Source organism: Polyodon spathula, chromosome 2, assembly GCF_017654505.1.
Source record: "Polyodon spathula isolate WHYD16114869_AA chromosome 2, ASM1765450v1, whole genome shotgun sequence".
In the NCBI taxonomy this organism is placed as follows: domain Eukaryota; kingdom Metazoa; phylum Chordata; class Actinopteri; order Acipenseriformes; family Polyodontidae; genus Polyodon; species Polyodon spathula.
This window is the reverse complement of record NC_054535.1, coordinates 9,696,776-9,718,542: the sequence shown is the minus strand read 5'-3', so window position 1 is coordinate 9,718,542 and position 21,767 is coordinate 9,696,776. Positions and strand designations below refer to the sequence as shown.

General features: G+C 37.3%; 1 protein-coding gene across 1 annotated transcript in view; it reads right to left on the bottom strand.

Annotated features, from left to right (window-relative positions):
* LOC121329872 (transmembrane anterior posterior transformation protein 1 homolog) overlaps positions 1 to 21,412 on the bottom strand; it is a 54,299-nt gene extending 32,887 nt beyond the window's left edge. The window contains exons 1-2 of the mRNA XM_041275842.1: positions 21,189 to 21,412; positions 9,838 to 9,968 (exon numbers count right to left, since the gene is read on the bottom strand). Coding sequence (XP_041131776.1) covers positions 9,838 to 9,968; positions 21,189 to 21,381 — 324 coding nt within the window. The 5' untranslated portion in view covers positions 21,382 to 21,412. The remainder of the gene's footprint in view (positions 1 to 9,837; positions 9,969 to 21,188) is intronic.
* Positions 21,413 to 21,767: the final 355 nt, after the last annotated feature.

Below are 21,767 nucleotides of genomic sequence, written 5' to 3'. Positions count from 1 at the left end.
TGTCAGTACAATATCCCTGTTAGCCTGTAAACTCAAAATCAGAGGAAAAAGTCAATGACTGATTTATATTAACAGCACCAAACAGTATAGAACAAGAAATTCAAATGAATAGTTTAATGAAAATTTAAGTGGTGTTTAAGACCCAGAGGTCACTAGGAAAACAACCAATGTGTTAGTAGCATTTTAAAGTATATTAAAATGTGTATGTGGAACAACTTCTTGATGCATGTAAAAATAGAATTGTGAAAATCAGACGGACAGAAGTACAGCAGACAGAAAAATCTCTATATCCCGACGATCTGTTACCCCCCTAACATATGCTAAAAAGTTAAAACCCAAGTTTCATCACAATTCAATAATGAAATATATAACAATGTAAAGTGTGACAAACTATAGCAGCGCCTCCACTATATCCCTTTTGTAGATAATGGCACCATTTACTGGGTATAATATGAGTAATAGAACTGTACATCACTAAACTTCTTCAGATAAACCAATGCAAACACTTTCAGGTATGGTTGGGGTGACTTACGATAATACCGTATCAAACAAAAAGAGCGCTAAAAATTGCATTATAAAAATAATTATTCATAGTGTTACGCATTCTCGGTTAATATCGTTTTAAAAAAATTCCTGGGAATTCTTCTAAGTTTATTTTACAAATATTAAAAATAGGGATAAAAAATTGGGCTAAAAAATTGTTTTGAATTGAAACATCAGTAAAAATTGGGGGGAGACTCTCAGTATACACACTTTACATGTGGAATACAATGCAGTTTTGGTTTCTGATTAAGTTTAATGTTCTTGGCATGTGTGATGAAGCAGAATCTGTGCAAGTCGAGGCCACATTTTCCCAAGTTAGCTGGTACTTCGCAAACGTTTGGACAATTTCTGTGCTGACGTTAATGGTATCAGGTACGAACATGACATCAGGACAAACCTAGCCAGGTTTATTTGCCATGAAATCATAAAAAGAAACTGGACGATCCAATGGATTGGGGGATGCGTCAAATCACACTGGACATTTCCATCAATGCGTTCTATAAAAGTTTACCAACTAAAGCATGATAATTTTCTGTCAAACAGTTACAATGAAGATTGTCGGTGTTAGGCAGTGTTTTGGCTGATGGACAGTACTATCGCACAAAGTCACCAATACACAGCTCTACAACAAACAGTGGCTGTCCAGCAAAGCACAACGCTCAACTCAAACTCAACTGAAGTCATTCTGCACGCTCTCTTTTATTAAAGATTGTGTTAAAGCCGCAGAAATGGATTGCTTGTCTCAGTTCACTTTCTTGTTTTAGTTTAATCTGACGCTTACTTTCAGTACATTCTTTTATTCTCTGTCAGCGCAAACATGTTCCTCAATGCAGCAGCATTTGCAACGCTATGCACTCTCTGCCTCATCTCGCCCACTTCTGCTATTTGGCTTTTTGTAAACGAATGTTTCGAAGTACTCTTTTGTATATTCATAAACCGATTCATGTTTTCTCCCCATTCCTCATCCACTGAAAATATTATATTTTCGGGTAAGTACTTCCATTTGGTTTTTGATCAAGCTGGAATGTTACTACGCCCAGCCCTTGCCACAATAATCAGATGTTGATTGGCCAACAGAATCAGGTGATAATGTGTTTGTGAACATGTGCGCCATTTGAACCTCACTGAATCAATCCTCAGATGTCTGAACATACCTGCTATATACTAGGATGCAATGTTAGGCTGCTTATTATGAGGTCGGTCAAAATGAACAGCATTTTAATCAAAATATTGTTTATTTCCTAGAAAATAGAACTGGCAAAATATTGAACAGTAGACAAAACAATCTGGATAAATCAGTAAAAACCGAGGTTAAGTTAAAAAAAAAAAATCCTGTAATTTTTCAGAATAAACCGGAACTGCAGAACATTAAGTATTTATTATGATGATTTTTAATGACAGCTGAATTATTTATGCTATTTTTTGTTTAATTATTCCACAAGTAATTCCAAGTATTCCTTCTGTTCTATTAATACTGAATTGGTATGTCTTGTATTAGAGCAGCCGCCACTTCCAAATGATGACCCGGTGGTTGTGAGGCGGTGAGTGAAAGCAGCAGTGAGCACTCGCTTTCAAAACAGCCTAACAAAAAAGAGAAATGATACAAGTTCAGTTTCTATTTCAGTATTCTTGTTGAAAATGGAAGTAGCCTATGTACACTAAGGTTATCACACCAACAGTCTGTGTGTTTTTCTTGCAGCCACGCATACACTATAAACTATTCTATGTACATTTTATGATTTCTTTATTGTGTGCAGTATATATACAGCTCTGGAAAAAATTGAGACCACTGCAAAATTATCAGTTTCTCTGGTTTTACTATTTATAGGTATGTGTTTGGGTAAAATGAACATTTTTGTTTTATTCTATAAACTACTGACAACATTTCTCCCAAATTCCAAATAAAAATACTGTCATTTAGAGCATTTATTTGCAGAAAATGACAACTGGTCAAAATAACAAAAAAGAAGCAGTGTTGTCAGATCTCCAATAATGCAAAGAAAATAAGTTCATATTCATTTTTAAACAACACAATACTAATGTTTTAACTTAGGAAGAGTTCAGAAATCAATATTTGGTGGAATAACCCTGATTTTCAAGCACAGCTTTCATGCGTCTTGGCATGCTCTCCACCAGTCTTTCACATTGATGTTGGGTGACTTTATTCCACTCCTGGCACAAAAATTCAAGCAGCTTGGCTTTGTTTGATGGCTTGTGACCATCCATCTTCCTTTTGATCACATTCCAGAGGTTTTCAATGGGGTTCAGTTCTGGAGATTGGGCTGGCCATGACAGGGTCTTGATCTGGTGGTCCTCCATCCACACCTTGATTGACCTGGCTGTGTGGCATGGAGCATTGTCCTGCTGGTATCAAACCAATCCTCAGAGTTGGGGAACATTGTCAGAGCAGAAGGAAGCAAGTTTTCTTCCAGGACAACCTTGTACTTGGCTTGATTCATGTGTCCTTCACAAAGACAAATCTGCCCGATTCCAGCCTTGCTGAAGCACCACCAGATCATCACTGATCCTCCACCACATTTCACAGTGGGTGCGAGACACTGTGGCTTGTAGGCCTCTCCAGGTCTCCGTCTAACCATTAGACGACCAGGTGTTGGGCAAAGCTGAAAATTGGACTCATCAGAGAAGAGGACCTTACTCCAGTCCTCTACGGTCCAATCCTTATGGTCTTTTGCAAACCTCAGCCTGGCTCTTCTTTGCTTCTCATTGATGAAGGGCTTTTTTCTAGCTTTGCACGACTTCAGCCCTGCCCCTAGGAGCCTGTTTCGAACCGTCCTCACCGTGCACTTTACCCCAGCTGCCATTTGCCATTCTTTTTGTAGGTCACTTGATGTCATCCTACGGTTGCTGAGTGACATTCGAATGAGTTGGCGGTCATCCTGGTCAGTGGAGAGTCGTTTTCGCCCTCTGCCGGTCTGTAGCTTTGTTGTCCCCAATGTGTGCTGCTTGACCTTGTTCTTATGAACCGCCGTCTTTGAAATTTTAAGGATGGAAGCAACCCGACGCTCACTGTATCCCTCTGCCAGTAAAGCCAGAATTGAACCCTTCTTTTCCTCACTCAAAACTTTCCTTTTCAACTCTTTGGGCATGGTCAATAGTTATTTTTTGATTCCAATTACTTTTGAGGTACTACTAGCACTGTTTTGCCATCCAGCTGGTCCTATTGCAAGAGGATAGTGATGACCACAGGAGTGGTTTTTATACTTTTCCTCGTTAAATAAGATTTGGTTCAGGTGATCCCCTAATCAGTACCTCATTCAGTAGAATGAGGTGTGCCTGTGTTGGAATTCAACAGACACTGGAATGGAATGGCTGCCATACATGTAGAGATGCTGATTTAAGAAAAATTTGCAGTGGTCTCTTAATTTTTTCCAGAGCTGTATATATATATATATATATATATATATATATATATATATATATATATATATATATATATAGGTATAGATATATCGAAGTACTGAATGTTATCACAGCTTGTTAATGTGGCAACTGTTTTGTGTACTATTAAGTAGTTGGGTAAAAAAAAAAAAGGTGTGTTAAGTTTTGTTTCAACTTAATATTTTACTCTTTCTGAATTCTACAGTAATATGTAGAAGGTATGATTTATTTTGTGTGTTATCGTTATTTACAGTAGCTTATAGGCTAAAGAAAAAAATGCACTGGGTATTCATTTGATTTTACTATTTGTATACTGTACAGTGATTCTTTATGTAATGTGTACAAAGAACAACACAGATATTGTATTTTAGCGAAAAGGGAAATACATGTAAGATATATTGAGCAGTATAAATGTGCATGTTTTTTTGTTTTTTTTTGTTTTTTTTTTAAAACCAGACACTTAATTATCCCAGGTAACCTGTCCTCAGTTTAGCGAGGGACTACTGTATTTTATATTTGTATAACCAGTGGAATCTAAATGAGCAAACACCACAATAATTGCAATTAATTTTTATCCTGCAATTATCATTTCAGAGATTTTCAATACTGTCCCAACCCTACTTCAATGCATTCATACTGCTGCTAAACCTAAGGCAAAGGATTAATTATGGTTGCAATATCTTACATTAGGTCTAAAAATAACTTGCCCGTTGGGCTGCCACAGTTAAAGCTACTCGTTGCTGTATGTGACACACTTTTCTTAGGCTTAACCCTGTATATGACTAATTACCATGGAGAGATGGGGATTTTGTACTACACGTTTCTTTAAAAACCTATATAAACCAACTGCTAATTATATTTATGATCAGATGACAATCAAATCAACTATAAATACATAGGTAACTGCATTAGTGGGGACTTGTTTTTCATTGCCAGGGAAAATTATGTTTATTCTGCTAACGATTAAATTCAGTACTTAAACATTATTCTGATCTCTGCGGTCCCATAGTTACAGGATATGTAATAAAAGGGCTTAAATGTAAAACATAAGTTGTTCTAGTGTTTTCTTTTGTCACATTTTCCACTGCCAGCATTGTAAAGGGTAATTTTTACAATTCTTTTGCCTGTGAAATTCTAAATATAACCCGCTTCCATACTAATATTTTATTTTGCTATATACAATTTGTTATCCAAGTAGACACTGAGTTACTTGCACAATATTGGCACAACGCATAAAAACAGCACCTCAATTTTCTTTTCAATGGTCCGATGTTTTTATCAAAATGTAAGAGTTTGGATAATTGTTTTATTTATTGAAATGCGAAAAAGATTTTATCCACACAATTAGGGATGAGCACGCCCAATAATTTATTAAAATTATCAATCAATTACACATTTATTAAATCGTACAATCTATCTTGTATTGCAACAAATATAAATGGTCTGAACAGACCCATTAACCATGCTATGCCTGCCGTTGCAGCCCATGATATCAATAAATCATTATTTCTTTCTATGGCTCTAAAAAAAAAAACACACTCTTAAAAGTGCAGATGATACCAATGCGTTAGCTATGGGTAATGGCTCCCTCTGCTGGTGTCAAAAAGAAAAAACACAGGTCCTGCAGCCCTTAAATATCAATTTAACCAGGCCTCAATGTTTTCATTATGTTTTTCAATAACCTGCAATAATAATAATAATAATAATAATAATAATAATAATAATAATCCAAATCGTTTTGAGAAAGATAGTGTTTTTCTTTTAATACACAACAATATCCTAAAAACAAAACACTTTGTAACATACGCAAAATCACTCATTATCATCCATTATTTTAATCTTTTATAAACCATGCACTTCAGATTTGGTTTAAAAAAAAAAAACAACACACAATCCTGGTTTGTACCTGGCAGTCAAATACAGTAGTGTATTTACCAGGGTGGTGAAGGTTAAAGTAGACAGTGAGGAGGATCAACTTACCACTACAGGTACTGAAGGAGTAAATACAAGGGTACTGTACCCATTTCAGCAGCAAGGCTTCTCTACTTCCAGTATTAACTGAAGCACAAAAAACCCTGCCTTGTCTTGCATTTGCACCCTTGCTCTCCATTCCACAGTTGCTTTGTGTGGTTTTCAGTGCAGTGAACCCAATACTGGAACTGCAGATTGCAAAGCCATGTGGCACCTTACTGCTCCAGCAGAAGCCAGCCGCGTTAATTACACAAAATTATCCAACTACCTAAATAAGTTTAGCTATTCGTAACGGCTACATAATGCAACCTAAATTCAAACTGGATTTATTCCTAAATCTGTTCAGTTTTACAGTACATTACTTAGGAACAGCACACAGATTTGTTTTACTTTTTATTTAACTCTAAATCCTAGCTCATAAAGAATATAAAAACTTACTGGGACATACTGTAGTATATTGAATATAGTGTTGGGACAAATACCTATATTATTTAACAGACATATATAGGTCCATAATTAAAAGTAAAATGGCAAAGTTTAATCTCAGCAAAATGGTAATTACCAGCTTTTAATGTTTGGGTGCTTAAACTGTACTTTATATTTTTCCTGCCATTATTTAATTCTATGTAATCTATTTATCCAGACAGCTCACAGGAGGACAGCGATCCCATTGGGGCTGGCAACGGTTAGCTACCCTTGTCGGCAATCGCCAGCTCTGTGTTTACAGGATGCTGGAGACACCCGCCCAAGAATTCTAAGAAATTAAAGAGAAAAACACCTCTAGAGTCTGCAACAGCAGGGGCTGAAGAGGACTCAACATTGGACAATACGGTTAACGACTTAGGAAAGGAAACGGATATGAGAATGGAGAGTACGTCACAAAAGACTAGTTCAAGATCTGCAGTTAGCAAAGACATGGAACTCCAGGTTTGTGTCTGCAGCTGGAGCAAGGCAACAACTGTCAGGGGTTTTAAGATTCATCAAGGGAGAATGAAAGTCAGTCAAATCAGAGGAATGAAATTCAGTGATAGGAAGCAAACCACAGTTCGCAGGATATCAGCACCCCTGTTATAGATGTGAGGAGGACTTGCATGGATACAGCTAGTGATGAACCTAAATATCCTTGTGGACCCCATCAGACAAAACAGAAGAGAGAAAGAACCTCAGCGGGCACAAGCATGGAGTTAAATGGCCAAGAGCTTGTGAGAAAACTGAGTGGGACACAGTAAACACAGATCTCTGAGCTCCATGTGACATTCCTGGATTTAGCTAATGCATATGGTTCAGTGCCACATGAACTTCTTTGGCCAGCATTTGATTTTTTCAGTGTACCGATATTAATAATCAAAATTTAATGAAAGCCTGCTTTGGAGATTTGCAATTTCGTTTTTCAACTTTAGAATTTAGCACTACATGGCACTACCTATAAGTTGGAATAATGGCAGGATGCACTATTTCTCCACTGGCTTTTACCATGGCAATGGAAGTAATTATTAGGGCATCAAAATGGGTAGTGGGAGGAGAGCGCTTGGCTTCTGAAATGCGACTACCACCAATTCGAGCATGCATGGATGGCATGACAACCATGACTACAACAATAGCCTGCACTAATTGGTTATTGGGCAAATTAACCAATAACATTGAATGGGCATGAATACAATTCAAGCCCACTAAATCAAGAAGCATCTCTATAATTAAAGGTAAAGTAGTATATAAAATGTTCTACATTAATAGTGAGGCAATACCAACAGTGTCTGAGAAGCCAGTGAAAAGTCTTGGGAGATGGTGCGACGGGGAGCTAAAAGACACAGTTTGTGTGGGACAAGTTAGACAACAAGCAGTGGAAGGATTGAAGAGCATAGACACCAGCGCTTTACCAGGCAAACAGACTCTGGTGCTTTCAGATTGGTCTACTGTCGAGACTGCTGTGGCCACTAACTGTGTACGAAGTTTCTTTGACAACAGTATAGAAGCTGGAAGCTTTAATCTGTTCATACATCAGGAAATGGTTGGGAGTTCCATGCTGCCTCAGCAGAGTGAGACTTTATGGTAAAGGAATACTGCAGCTACTAGCCTCCACTCTAACCGAGAAGTTTAAGTGCGCCAAGGTTCGACTGGAAATTACATTAGTGGAGTCACGTGACAAATGCGTAAGGGAAGCAGCACCTGTGTTGAAAACTGGAAAAAAATGGGTGGCAAAGAAAGCCGTGGAAGATGCAAAGGCTGCCCTTCAAATCGGTGATATCATGGGACAAGTTCAGCATTGAAGACGGGGTCTTGGTCTCAGTTCAGCTCCTCCTATATGGCACAAAGGAGCCCCAGCTCAACGGAGGAAGCTGGTAGTCAATGAGGTGCAAAAGCAGGACAGGATGAGGTGCGTAAAGGCTGTTTCCCAGGCCAAGCAGGGAGAATGAATGAGATGGGAGAGTGTGGAAGAAACAAGATCGGCTGGCAAGACCTATGGATAATATCATCAGGTTAACATATGATGTTCTCCCATCACCACAGAGCCTAAACCTCTGGGTAGAAGAAGATCCTTCATGTCCTTTGTTTTCATCACCTGCAACATTAAGGCACATTTTGACAGGATGTAAGGTCGGTCTTAGCCAAGGACGGTTTACTTGGTGTCAAGACCAGGTGCGGCGATGTTTGGCCTTAGCATTGGAAGACAAGCGTAACATGACCAATAAGTTGCCACTAGTTCCATCAAAAAAATTAGACACAACATTCCTCCGCCCAGCAGAGCAACTTCCAAGAAAAGGCGTTAAAACCAAGCCTTGCCCAGGACAACTAGAAGCTGCTAGAGACTGGAAGATGCTGGCAGATGTTGGTCAATGGCTTATTTTTCCACCTGAGATTGCCATCACTAACCTTCGACCAGACATTGTCTTGTGGTCTGGGTCAGCACGCCTTGTTCATCTGGTAGAGTTAACAGTGCCATGGGAGGATGCTGTAGATGAGGCTTATGAGAGGAAAAAACTGTGGTATGCTCAACTAGCTGCTGAAGTGGAACAGCGAGGACGAGACGGGTTGTCGAGGACTAGTGGCACACTCTACAACCCGGTTTCTCAGAGACATCGGATTCAGTGGCCAAGAGTTGCGTCGCACAGTGAAGAACTTATCTGAAGCAGCAGAGAGGTGCAGCAACTGGCTGGGGAGCTCAAACACAATAGAAAGAAGGAAATGCTGATGTACAGGTAAATAAGCTTGGTTGAGTTGAGTTGGGGACAGAGGGGGTGGTGATGCTGGGACACCAGAATCACCATCGAGCCCTCTTCAGGTGTCGTGGGCTAGTCGACGCAACACCAAGAATGGAAGATGCCCACCAGAGACGTACCCTACTTAGCTCAATCCAGACGGTTGTCATGCTGTGGTGCGCTGGGGAGATCGCACTTTGGCTGATCCCCGGAGCCAGCATCACAGCCATTGTGTGTGCTGATGCGCTGGGGAAGCAAAATTAGCTGACCCCTGGAGCCAGTATTACACTTTAGAATTAAATAGTTTGCTCTATTTACTTTATAAAATTTACAGTTACAATAATCAAGATACGGTACATCTCAGAAATAGATTTTGTAATTGCAGCTTATATAAACATATAAAATAGCGTATACACACGTGAAATCAGTCATTAATCAATCAATGAGGGTTGGGTCCAAGTGTAACTTTTCTACAAAAACATATTACTGTCTTTACTGATGTTAATAAAGCAGACATTGAGGCACTTCTTGGCTCTATACAGTTATTTTTAGTGATTTATTAGAGTGCAAAGCAATTTACTTTTATGCAAAAACTTTGTTGTTATTCTATTATGAATTCAATTTGTATACCTGGTCTATAACATGGGGACCAATATAAATCATGTTCAACATGGCTTCATATTAAGACACTATACTAATAATAAACTGATAACCAGCAATGACATACCTTCTCTAGTTCTCTAGGTATCCGCATACACGTGTAAACTCTTTCTCTCCGTTCTGTGTACTTGGCTTCATTGTGTTCCAGAAAGTATCCCCTTGTCAGCTCAGCACTTATGAACCTCAGTAACGAAAGATCTGCATTTAAAAAAAAAAAGACAATTAACATGTTACAAACACAAAATTAATGTTTGAATTAGTCTGAATTATGCAGGATTGTTGTTTTCATTGTTAATGTTCCCAACACAGTACATACAACAGAGTCAACACTTTCATTAAACACCAAATCACTTCAAATGACAAATGCTTTTTCTGAAACAGTTGTCTGTTCCTGGAGGTATGTACAGCTTTATTTTTAGAAGTACAATTTTCATTTTACCAATTTTTTTTTTTTGGTATACTGGTACTACAAGTACATTTTATATGGGACTTACAAAATATGTGCTGACAAATTAATTTATAAAAAAATGAAATGAAAAGCTCCAATTAAAATCAAACCATGGCCTTGGGTGGAAATAAAACATTTGTGTCAGCTCTCAGACTGGAGCACTATTACAAAAGCACCAGATATGAAAATATGAAACAGTCCTGGAATGACTCCAACCCTGAGAGTGAAGAAAAAGATCGGTCCATCTGAAAGATAAATCAGCATGTGTAGCTCTCCAGAAATTGTAAATATTAGTAAACACATCCACTATTGAAAGCAGAAATGTTGTAAACAAAAACAAAGCATCCCCAGTAATATACTCTAAGGCAGTGGTTCCTAACCTTTTTCAATGTACATAATGTACCAGGTCACAGGAATGTTGTCATTTTGCACATTGAAAGTTGGCGACAACAAAGTTTCTTTTGTTTACATTTTTTTCACATTCTGATTACTTTGTAGATAATTGGCATTTCAATTTTGCAGGTTTAAATAAGTATGCACTGGGGCTTGGGTCATCCTCGGATCCAGTAAACATAAATACGTGCTGGTTCCTGCACCATCATGTAGCAAACTAACATATCAATTTCTAAATGTAATTTACTGCACTCACCGAGACACAAACTTGGCTCGATGTACATATAAAAAACACTGGAATACAAAGACGAGGTGGGTGGGAAGCAATCTGAAAAATTAAAAAACAACTGGAGAGCGTACAGGATGTCACATACCACTTCTGGTGGGCTGAGATGTGTAAATTAAATAGGATTGGTGGCACACAGTCGATAGGATTTATAGCATTTTGGTTAAATTTGACAGCGTAAAGAACAGATCGTACACATTATTTCCAGTAGTAGTGCTAACAGAATTTCCTTTTGGCATGTAGTCTTGCGAGGTATTAAACCTGGCTGAATAAACCCATATAACAACATGGAGCTGAAATCGATCATTCACACTACAGTACAGTTCACAAGTCAAGCAACAAATATAGCCTATTTTTTGTTTCACATTAACTTTTGTTACTATATGCAGCTAACCTCTCTAAAAATGTAGGAAATATAGACAGGTCTGTATTCCTATATCCCTGCTAACACTGTAGCACATATTTTATATTGTTGAAAATGAAAAGTACTAAAACTGTGGTTTTAATGGGTTTTTAATTTAGTCATTCCAACAAAGTTAGGAATATTCTTCAATGGAGTTACTTTTTTGCGGTGCAAAAAGACAGCCAGATTCAATTTTTTTCCCTGAACAGTGAAGAATGAGCACAGATTTGAAAGATATGCATTTACGTGAATGTAGATGTAGATTTTTTTTTTTTTTTTTTTTTTTTTTTAATGATGCTGGCTAAAACTGTTTACACGAAAGTATTACACAATGTGCAAGTTGTCATAAAAGTAAGGTGTAATCATTTCGAAAAGTCAATTACCACCGAAACTTCCGCTACGATGCTATAATCATTATATTAATTTATTTGTGTGGGCGTTAATAAAAGTCAATTACCCATTTTGGGTAAAATTCAGGCATGTAGATAATATTAATATATGTCACCTGGTTAAGAACACAACCAATGTTTAGTATAGCAGTAGCACAACGTGTGATTGTGTAGAAATGGGGTTTTGCAAGAACTGCGTAACTGAATTTTAGGAGTTGTTTGCAGACCCCCTGGAGTTTACTCTAAGGCAGTGGTTCTCAACCTTGGTCCTCAGGGACCCCCTGTGTTTGCTGGTTTTCATTCCAGCCCAGCACTCAGTTACTTAACTAGTCCCTTAATTGAACTGATAATTTGCTTAATTAGACCTTTTAATTGTTTTCAGCTCTTAAACAGTTGCAGATTTCATGTTAGCTATAACATTTGATAAGTAACTTGAACTGCAACTGTTTAAGAGCTGAAAACAAGTAAAAAGGTCTAATTAAGCAAATTATCAGTTCAATTAAGGGTCTAGTTAAGTAAATGAGAGGTCGGTTGGAATGAAAACCAGCACACACAGGGGGTCCACAGGACCAGGACTGAGAACCACTACTCCAAGGGTTACAGCTGGGTACCAAACAGACATTAACTCAAAGTTTATTCTCTTTATTAGGGATGTGCTCACACACACACACACACACACACCGAAAGCCCTGCTTAGTATTTTTAAGCAAAAAAACCTTAAATAAGCAAATAACATTTTAATACAATTTTATTTAAGTTTCTTCAGCCTCGCTGTTATTGTTTTATGGGTCGGCACAGTATTGGGATAACCTTACATCGATTTCAAAACTGCTGCATTCACAATTCACATGCACTGTCCTCATAGGGGATAATGTGATCACGCCCTGTTCGGCTCACTCTATAGCAAATATTGTTATGGATGTTTGCTTTTTATTGCCATCAGTAGCTCCATCCACAATAATTCTGAATGTTTTCATTTCAAATTGTGAAGCACTGAATTTGTGTTTTTGTGGTACAGCAATTTTGTTTGGCACAATTATTTACATGGCACGGTTTTCTCGTTTCTCAAAATACTTCCAAAAGTGGCTTCCTTTGTTTAGAGTTGTCATTTTAAATAAAAAACAAACCATACCACGCCTACTATAGGAATACACACACAGTGCACCAATGAAGCACCAGATTGAATTGCACCAATTGGAAAAGCTACTTGGAGATCGGATTGCACCAATTAGAAAAGCTACTTGGAGATCGGATTGCACCAATTAGAAAAGCTACTTGGAGAGCGGATTGCACCAATTAGAAAAGCTACTTGGAGAGCGGATTGCACCAATTAGAAAAGCTACTTGGAGAGCGGATTGCACCAATTAGAAAAGCTACTTGGAGGCAATTGCCAAAACCCTTCCTTTTTATAATATCCGCCCTTACTGTGGCACTAGAGCAGTCTGATACTCGGACTACTGCTGATAAATTACTAAAATGAATGCATTAAAAAAATATGCGTTTGGGGACATGTCAAAAGACCAGTTATACGTCTAGCATATTATTAAATGTTTAACCATTTTATGTTTAAACGTTTATACATTTAAACATTTAAAATTCCCATCCCTACTCTTTATACTGGTGGAACTCATGACCTCCATATGACCCATTTCACAATCAGCAACACAATTAGACAGAAGGAGAATATCCCCCGAATTACGAGCGTCTTCACATGGATATGAAGAATATGAAGTATATGACATTCCAGTTTTGCTTGTTTAGTTTTCAATAGATGTTAGTTATGTTAAATTTGCCCTGGATATAAATAGAATAATGTGTATAAGGATAATACCTTGTCCAATTGTTTAGTGTAGGTTACTGTGTTATGCTTACAATATTGCATCAGACTTTGCTGTTGTTAGTGTTACCCTTTATTTTATTTATTTACATTATTGGTTCATTTTTCATTTTGCCATTTATGAATTTGGTCCAATGTAGTATATTACCTGTATAGCTATTAAAGTTATTATGCATTTAGTACATATATAAGACAAATATGTGTGTGTTTTTTCTACTTTTGTTTTGCTTTCTAGTTGGGTAAATTTAGGTTTTACTTAATGTCAGAGTGTAACCCTTGGTATGTCCAGTTTCTACAGACACTCATATAATAAGCTAAAACCCCCCTGCTAATCACTTCTGGGTCCATCTTGCTCATTCAGTTGTTAGTAGCTTATTGATCAGAGAATCTCATCAAGCAGCTTCTTGAAGGATCCCAGGGTGTCAGCTTCAACAACATTACTGGGAAGTTGGTTTCAGACTCCCACAATTCTCTGTGTAAAAAAGCGCCTATTTTCTATTTTGAATGCCCCTTTATCTAATCTCCATTTGTGACCCCTGGTCCTTGTTTCTTTTTTCAGGCCGAAAAAGTCCCTTGGGTCAACATTGTCAATACCTTTCTAGTGAATTTTTGATTCAGATCGCCGTGTAGTTTTTTTTGTTCAAGACTAAAAAGATTAAATTCTTTAGCCTGTCGACACAGGACATGTCTTTTAAACCGGAATAATTTTGGTCGCTCTTCTCTGCACTCTTCCTACAGCAGCAATGTCCTTTTTGTAGCGAGGTGACAGAACTGAACACACTATTCTAGATGAGGTCTTACTAATGCATTGTACAGTTTTAACATTACTTCCCTTGATTTCAATTCAACACGTTTCACTATATATCCGAGCATTTTGTTGGTCTTTTTTACAGTTTCCCCACGTGTCTAGATGAAGACAGTAACAAACTCATTTCTCATAGATTCCTTCTTCAATTTCAGTATCTACCATACGGTATTTATAATGCACATTTTTATTAACCGAGTGCAGTACCTTACACTTTTCTCTATTAAATGTCATTTGCCATGTGTCTTCCCAGTTCTGAATGCTGTCTAGATCATTTTGAATGACCTTTGCGGATACAACAGTGTTTGCCACTCCTCCTATTTTTGTGTCGTCTGCAAATTTAACAAGTTTGCTTACATACCAGAATCTAAGTCATTAATGTAGATTAGGAACAGGAGAAGATCCTAATACTGATCCCTGTGGTACTCCACTGGTTTCCTCGCTCCATTTTGAGCTTTCTCTTCTAATCAGTATTTCTTTTTTCTACATGTTAACCAATCCCTAATCCATGTCATGCATTTCCTTGAATCCCTACTGTGTTCAGTTTGAGAATTAATCATTTATGCAGGACTTTGTCAAAAGCTTTCAGGAAGTCTATATAAACCATGTTATATGCTTTGCAATTATCCATTGTCGATGTTGCATCCTCAAAAAAATCAAGCAGGTTAGTTAGACACGATCTCCCTTTCCTAAAACCATGCTGACTGTCTCCCAGGATAATGTCACCATATAGTTAATTTTCCATTTTGGATCTTATTATAGTTTCCATATAATAGAAGTCAGGCTTATTGGTCTGTAGTTACCTGGTTCAGTTTTGTCTCCCTTTTTGTAGATTGGTATTACGTTTGCAATTTTCCAGTCTGTCGGTACAACCCCTGTGTTAACAGACTGTTGCATGATTTTGGTTAGCGGCTTGTAAATAACTTTTCTTTTAGTATTATTGGGAGTATGCATTAACTAACTGAACTGAATTAACAGAACTTGCTACTTGTTTCCAAACAGGATTAACTAGTGTGGTTGTCACTGCCTTTTGCAACCAAACTTTGGGTGTACTTAAACGGTAATAAGACAAAAAGTGAATTTATAACCGCATTTAGGCTGTGTGTGTACGAGGCCTAAGTGAAGGATGCCTTTAGATGTAGGCACATTGCCTTATACAAGCTTCCCTTGCTGGAATGCTTCTTCAGTGGGAATAGTTAGGGGTTGATTTGATTACACCATGTCACAATTTTTTATTTATTTTATGTTCCTGGGTAGTAAGTGTTATTTCCTAATTGCTTATGCCTCAAAAGTATAGAAAATGGCTATTATTCCCCACAAACTTTGTTTTTGTGACCAGGACAGTGTTCAAAATATCACTATTTCCAATGGGAAAACGGGCAAATGTGTGTCTTTTCGTTCACATAAAGTCAGAAAAAAACAACATATGAATCCAAATTAACATGTATTTATACTAGAGTAATACAAAAATGACTACAAAAGATTTAGAAGTGAGTAGTTTTTCGAGATTTACGATTATACTGTAAATACAGCATAATCGTAAATCTCGGAAAACTACTCACTTCTAAATTGAGAAATGATCCTACCTGAATAAATGCAGTTTAAATGTAATTGGGCTATGCATTTACTATGCAATACACAATCAAATGCAAAATGTAAATGCAGCATCAGTCATTTACTGTAGCAACAAAAAATCTCTCTTTTGTCTATGCCTGCAAATAATATGTATGAATGTGTGCAGGCTTTTGTACATATGCCAAAATGGCTTTACATCATGAACCATTTGTGGTAGAGGTGAAATATTGGTTATGATTGCACTTCTAAACATTTCAGAACCAAAGTGACACTCTTTGACACGGACACTTCACAGAACAGATTTTTGTTAAATGAACCTTTAAGAAACAAGCTATTCTAAAAACATTATACTATCCGAAAATGTGTTGAATATGTTTATAGTTTTATTTCCCCTGACAACTGTAATTACAATTGTTTGATTGAAGTAGACATTGAAATATAAACATTTCAATATATACTTTGGTGGGTATGTGCTTTTATTTTATTTATTTTTTTACTTTGTAGTTAAGTCTTTCAATGTTAAAACGTTATTTGCTTATTTAGGGTTTCTTTGCTTAGAAAATAGTAACCAGGGCTGTGAGGATACATCAGAATGTAATATAAAGAGTGTGTGTGTGTGTAGATATGGTTTAATGCTAACATTGCATAGCATTTAAACATTCATAAAAAATTACCAAAAGCACATTCCTAGTAGCAAACCTGCATGACCCCGGGTTCCGATCGGGTAGAGCATGCCAGTGTGGAAGGAGCTACATTATCTTTGTTGATGTAAGAAATCACAGAAAGCACTGTACGGTGCTTAAATGAACACCAATAATCTGTGTCAGTAAGTGCGCATGCGTGAGTGACCAGTTCAAACATGATACATTAGCTACAGACAGTAGTTTTAACACTTTGTTCAAGTCTAATTCTGCAAGTGCTAACTAAACATGCTCCTGTAAACAAATAATAAATCACAATACTCATACCTTTGACGGTTTTTGTTTTATTTATTAGGCACGGCTGTATTTAGCAATAGCTTCTGGTTGAATTTGTTTTCAGTGTTTGAAATGGATACATTTCTTGCAAAAGAAAACAAAGGAAGAAAAAACACAAGTCTACTGAAAAAGTGCAACGCGCCAGAAAGTTGAGTCCCTTTAGCTGGGTTTTAAAAAAAAAATAAATAAATTATCATTGTTCATTATTATAGTTTTATCTTGAGGTTGATGTTTTTGATATTAAAACATTTTAAATGGCACGGACATGCTGAGATGGTAAGTAATGGTAACGTGATAAACATTTACAATGCAGACTTTTATAATAACTTTACCAAATAAAAAGTTAATACTAGTATTTCCTAAATACTGTATTTAACTTGTTGCATCCAAAGACATGCAAGTAAGTTTTAAGAATTACCCCTACTGTTTGGTATTCTGTCTAAACCTGCAGTTTGTCAGTCTCAAACTGTTGTGAAAATTATATACAAAATAAACAGGAAAACAATTTTTAATCAGATTATTCTGTCTTTTATTGCAACTGTGGTACCAGTAGAGGAAAAATTGTAAAGGGTACTTTAGCTGAAACCCCCCGACAGAAGCAATAAAGCAATAAAGTTTATACTGAAAACCCTCATCTAATTAAAAAAAGTAAACAGTGTTCATTGTTCAAGGTTAAAACAAGTTTGTTCTTTAATTGAGGGTTACAACTTGACAAAGCATTTCTAAACATTTCAGAGCCAAAGTGAAAGTCTGACACTAACACTTGGGTCATTCTACAAATGCGGTGGCTATTGGATCTGAAAATTTCTTGGAAATGAAACTCACCATTCATTAAGAAAAAGTTGTGTAATGCATTTGTGAACATCTTATCTTTCTTGTACAACTAATTTTAGAGCTTAATGAATTTCAGTTATTTCAATATTTTTAATAAATAGTGGTTAAGCTGCTCTTTTGTCAGTGGTGTTACTCATACCTTAAATGCAAATATTGGTTAACCACAAACTTATTTGTTAATTTTTTTTTTGCTCAACATGTTTAGGAAAGGAATGTCTTCTAACAATTCTAAAAGAAGATTTTTGTAATTATGTCTTTTAAAAAAAAAAAAAAAAAAAAAAAAAACGTGTAAAATTGCATTGTATGCTATTTACCGATCTGAGCTGGCCCATTTTTCCTCTAATTTAAACAATAATTGAATATGTTTCATCAAACTTGCCTAAGTATGTCCTTAACATGTTGTCTTTCAAATAATGTTGCAAGTAGGCATGCTGAAATGATGACTATTTCGGTGGTAGCATTCTTGTTACCAGAACATCAATCCTCCGTGCAGTAACACCACTGACACAGTGTAACACCATGACATTGACACATTGTTGTATCAACAAACTTCATTAATTTATGAACCGTTAAGAAATATCAAATTTTGAAAGCTGACATTAGTTTAAAATACATTAAAAATGATCAATTAAGATGTTTTACTCTAACAATTCTATCGTTTTAAATATTTTGAATACATTTTCTAAAGGAACAACTGTGCCTCTATCTTTTTTGTTTCTCTGCTGCACTTTTGTCATACTTGACAAGTCATGTGATAAGATATGGTAATGATATTGCAATACAGTAATGATAATATATAATAGAACCATGTGGCCAACTCCTTCCATGCTGGACTTTCCTCTATCCTCATTCATCTCGATCTTTCCTCTGCTTTTGACACTGTCAACCACCCTGTCCTCCTCTACACTCTTTCCAGCCTGGGCATCTCTGGCACACCCCTTGCCTGGCTACAGTTATATCTTTCTTCATGCACCTCTGCCTTTGCCTTCAATAACCTCACTTCACCGCCCCCCACTCCCCCCTGACTGTTGATGTCCCCCAAGGCTCAGTTCTCAGACCCTTACTATCTCCCTGTACACCTCACCCCTAGAAGCTATCATTTCCTCATTTAACTTCCCCCACCATTTCTTTGCTGATGACACCCAGGTTTTCTTTTCATTCCCCTCTTTTACTGACCTGGTCGCTATCCAATCCTGTATGACGTGCCGTTACCTCCTCATCAACCCATCAAAAACTGAAATCCTTTTCTTCCCCTCACCCTCGTCTCCAACACCCTGCCTCACCATTTCATCACCCCCCCCCTTATCCCTCATTCCAACCCTCTCTGCTCGTAACCTCTGGGTCATATTCAATTCCACCCTCTCCCTTTCTGACCCTTTCTCGGCCATAACACGCACCTGCCGTTTTCACCTATTCAACATCCGCAAAATATACCCCTCCATCTACTTCTCCACTACCAAACTCCTGGTCCATTCTCTCATTTTCACCTAGCTTGGTTATGCCTTTACACCACTTCAACAAATTCAAAATGCTGCTGCCTGTATTATATTTAACCTCCCCCACTCCTTCCACACTTCCCCTCTCTTCCTCCAGCTACATTGGCTCCCTGTTTACCACTGCTGCCTGTTTAAATTCCTTACACTAGTACATAAATCTCTCCATAGCCATGCCCCACCATATCTGGCTGAACTAATTTCCTATTATATTCCTCCTCATCCCTTATGCTCCCAATCACTACTGTCCCTCTCTGTCCCACCCTCACCCTGTGCCCAATCCCGTTTACGTTCCTTCACTTTTCTTGCCCCCTTCACTGGAATAAACTCCCACTCAACATAAAACAGTCACCCACTCTACGCAGTTTTTGCTCCTCCCTTAAAACTCCTATTTTTTCTCTAGCCCATCCTACCCTTACTCCTGGCCCCCCACCTCCTGTTATGACCTTGCCTGCCTGATCCTAACCTAGCCTCTGGCTCTTGCTTTTGTATTAATCTCCTCACCTTACCCCAATAACCTTACCCTCTTTCTTCACCCATTTTTTTCAGATTGTACAAATTCTAAAAACTTGTAAAGCACCTTGGTTAAAGGTGCTATAATAAATGCTAAATAAATAAATAAATAAATACTTTTTATGGTGAACATTTGTTTAGGAGCTAGATAAATGTCTAAAAAAAGAATGATCTTCCCCAATGTCAATGGTGTTACCAGCAAGACCGGTAACACCATTGATGGTAACACCACTGACAAATTTGAGGAATGAGAGATTTTCCAAGATGGAGACCATAGCCTCCCGGAAAAAAAGTTCATCAACCCTTTATGTACCAGTGAAGTATTAAGTGTATTTGAAATTTTTGCTGAATTTGCAATCTTCCCAGCAATAAAAGGAGGTAACACCACTGATGCTTTTAAAGTGTGACACACAAAATAACCATATAGTTCATCAAATTTATGGAAAAGTGCAAGGAAGTGCAAGCCCTGCATCCAATGACCTTTTGCAACAGTAAGGACTTCTTGAGGCCTTTTTATTTCATTGTAATGGAGAATTTCCATTGTGGTAACGCCACTGAAGTTAAATTGAGTGACACATTTTAATTAAACATATTTAAATAATTATTTAAGACTACTACTTCTACACATATCTAAACAAATATGTAAATACACATGTTTACAACCAAGCTTTAAAAACTATCAAAATATTTTTTTTTACAATAGAAAAATGTCATAACACCTCTGCTCATAATGAGTGATGGCCAATTTTCATGCTCTCACTGACTTTGAAATGTAAAAACTTAAACTTTTGCAGCTAAAAGAGTAGAAAATAATGTGAATATTCGTAAAGACCTTAATTAAACTAAGTATTTTGGTATTACGTGATTATTTGCCACCTTTATCTGAATTTAATTACTGTAAAAGGTAAGTGACAGCATTTGCCACCAAATTTGTAGAATGACCCACTTAACAGAACAAGGTTTACTTATATTAGCACGATAGCCTCTAAACGTTACCTTTGTTGATATGATAATCACAGAAAGCACAGTACGGTGCTTAAAGTTAAACACCAATAATCTGTCTAATGACAGTTTTAATAGTTGTCTGACTATTCAAGTCCAATTCTGCCAAAACAGAAAAGCTGCGCATGAATGTCGGCTAAAGTTGTGAAGACTCACGTGTGACAAATGACCTTTCTCTGATTTCAAACATGTAAATATTATAATGTTATACGTTTGTGCCGATCATAGTTCTTGATTTGAGACAACAAGCAAAAGAGAACAGAAAACAGTGTACCTAACGCCGAGGTTAACACCACGTACTTTTCAATACGTTTAACGTAGTTAGAAAATGCATACGCATAAGAAAGGTAACCGAACTTTAAAAAAAAAAAAAAAAAAAAGTTGTATTGTGTTTTTTTTTTGGTATGGCAAAGGCCTTTGTAGCACCTGTATCAGTTTCTCTGAGTGTATGTGCTCAGTCTACCTGACAGGCTTCTTTTCCTCTCCTGGTTTACGTTCCTCTCATAAAAGCCCAGAGTTTCAGTGATCGCAGGGGTGCTGCTCAGTTTCCCCAACACTGTCTTAATAGTCTGTGTTGGTTTTTGTTTTTCTTTCTCCTTGTCCTCAGTCTCCGTCTCTTTTCTCTCTTCCATCCCTCCTCCCACCGTATCCGCCATCTTCGCTCACAGCACCAACAAACACAGCTCAGTGACGTCATCACTTAGGGAACTACAAATCCTACAATGCAGTACAAACGGTCAAACGTTTCTTTTGAATAACACTCTGAATTTGCTGTTTACCTGCTGAAAGGACATCCTGTAACGTTAGGTGACCGTATTTTGTATTCGAAATCCGGAGACACATTGTACTCACCACACTATTCCTGATGCTGGCAGCACTAGAGAAACTCGCTGGATTAGCTATGGCTTCTGCAATACGTCTGAACCACCTAGATTAGGGGTCTCAAACCCTAGTCATGAAGAACTACAGGGTCTTCGGTTTTCGTTTCAACCAAGCTCTCACTTACTTAATTGCACCAGTTATTGACTTAATTAGTCAAGAT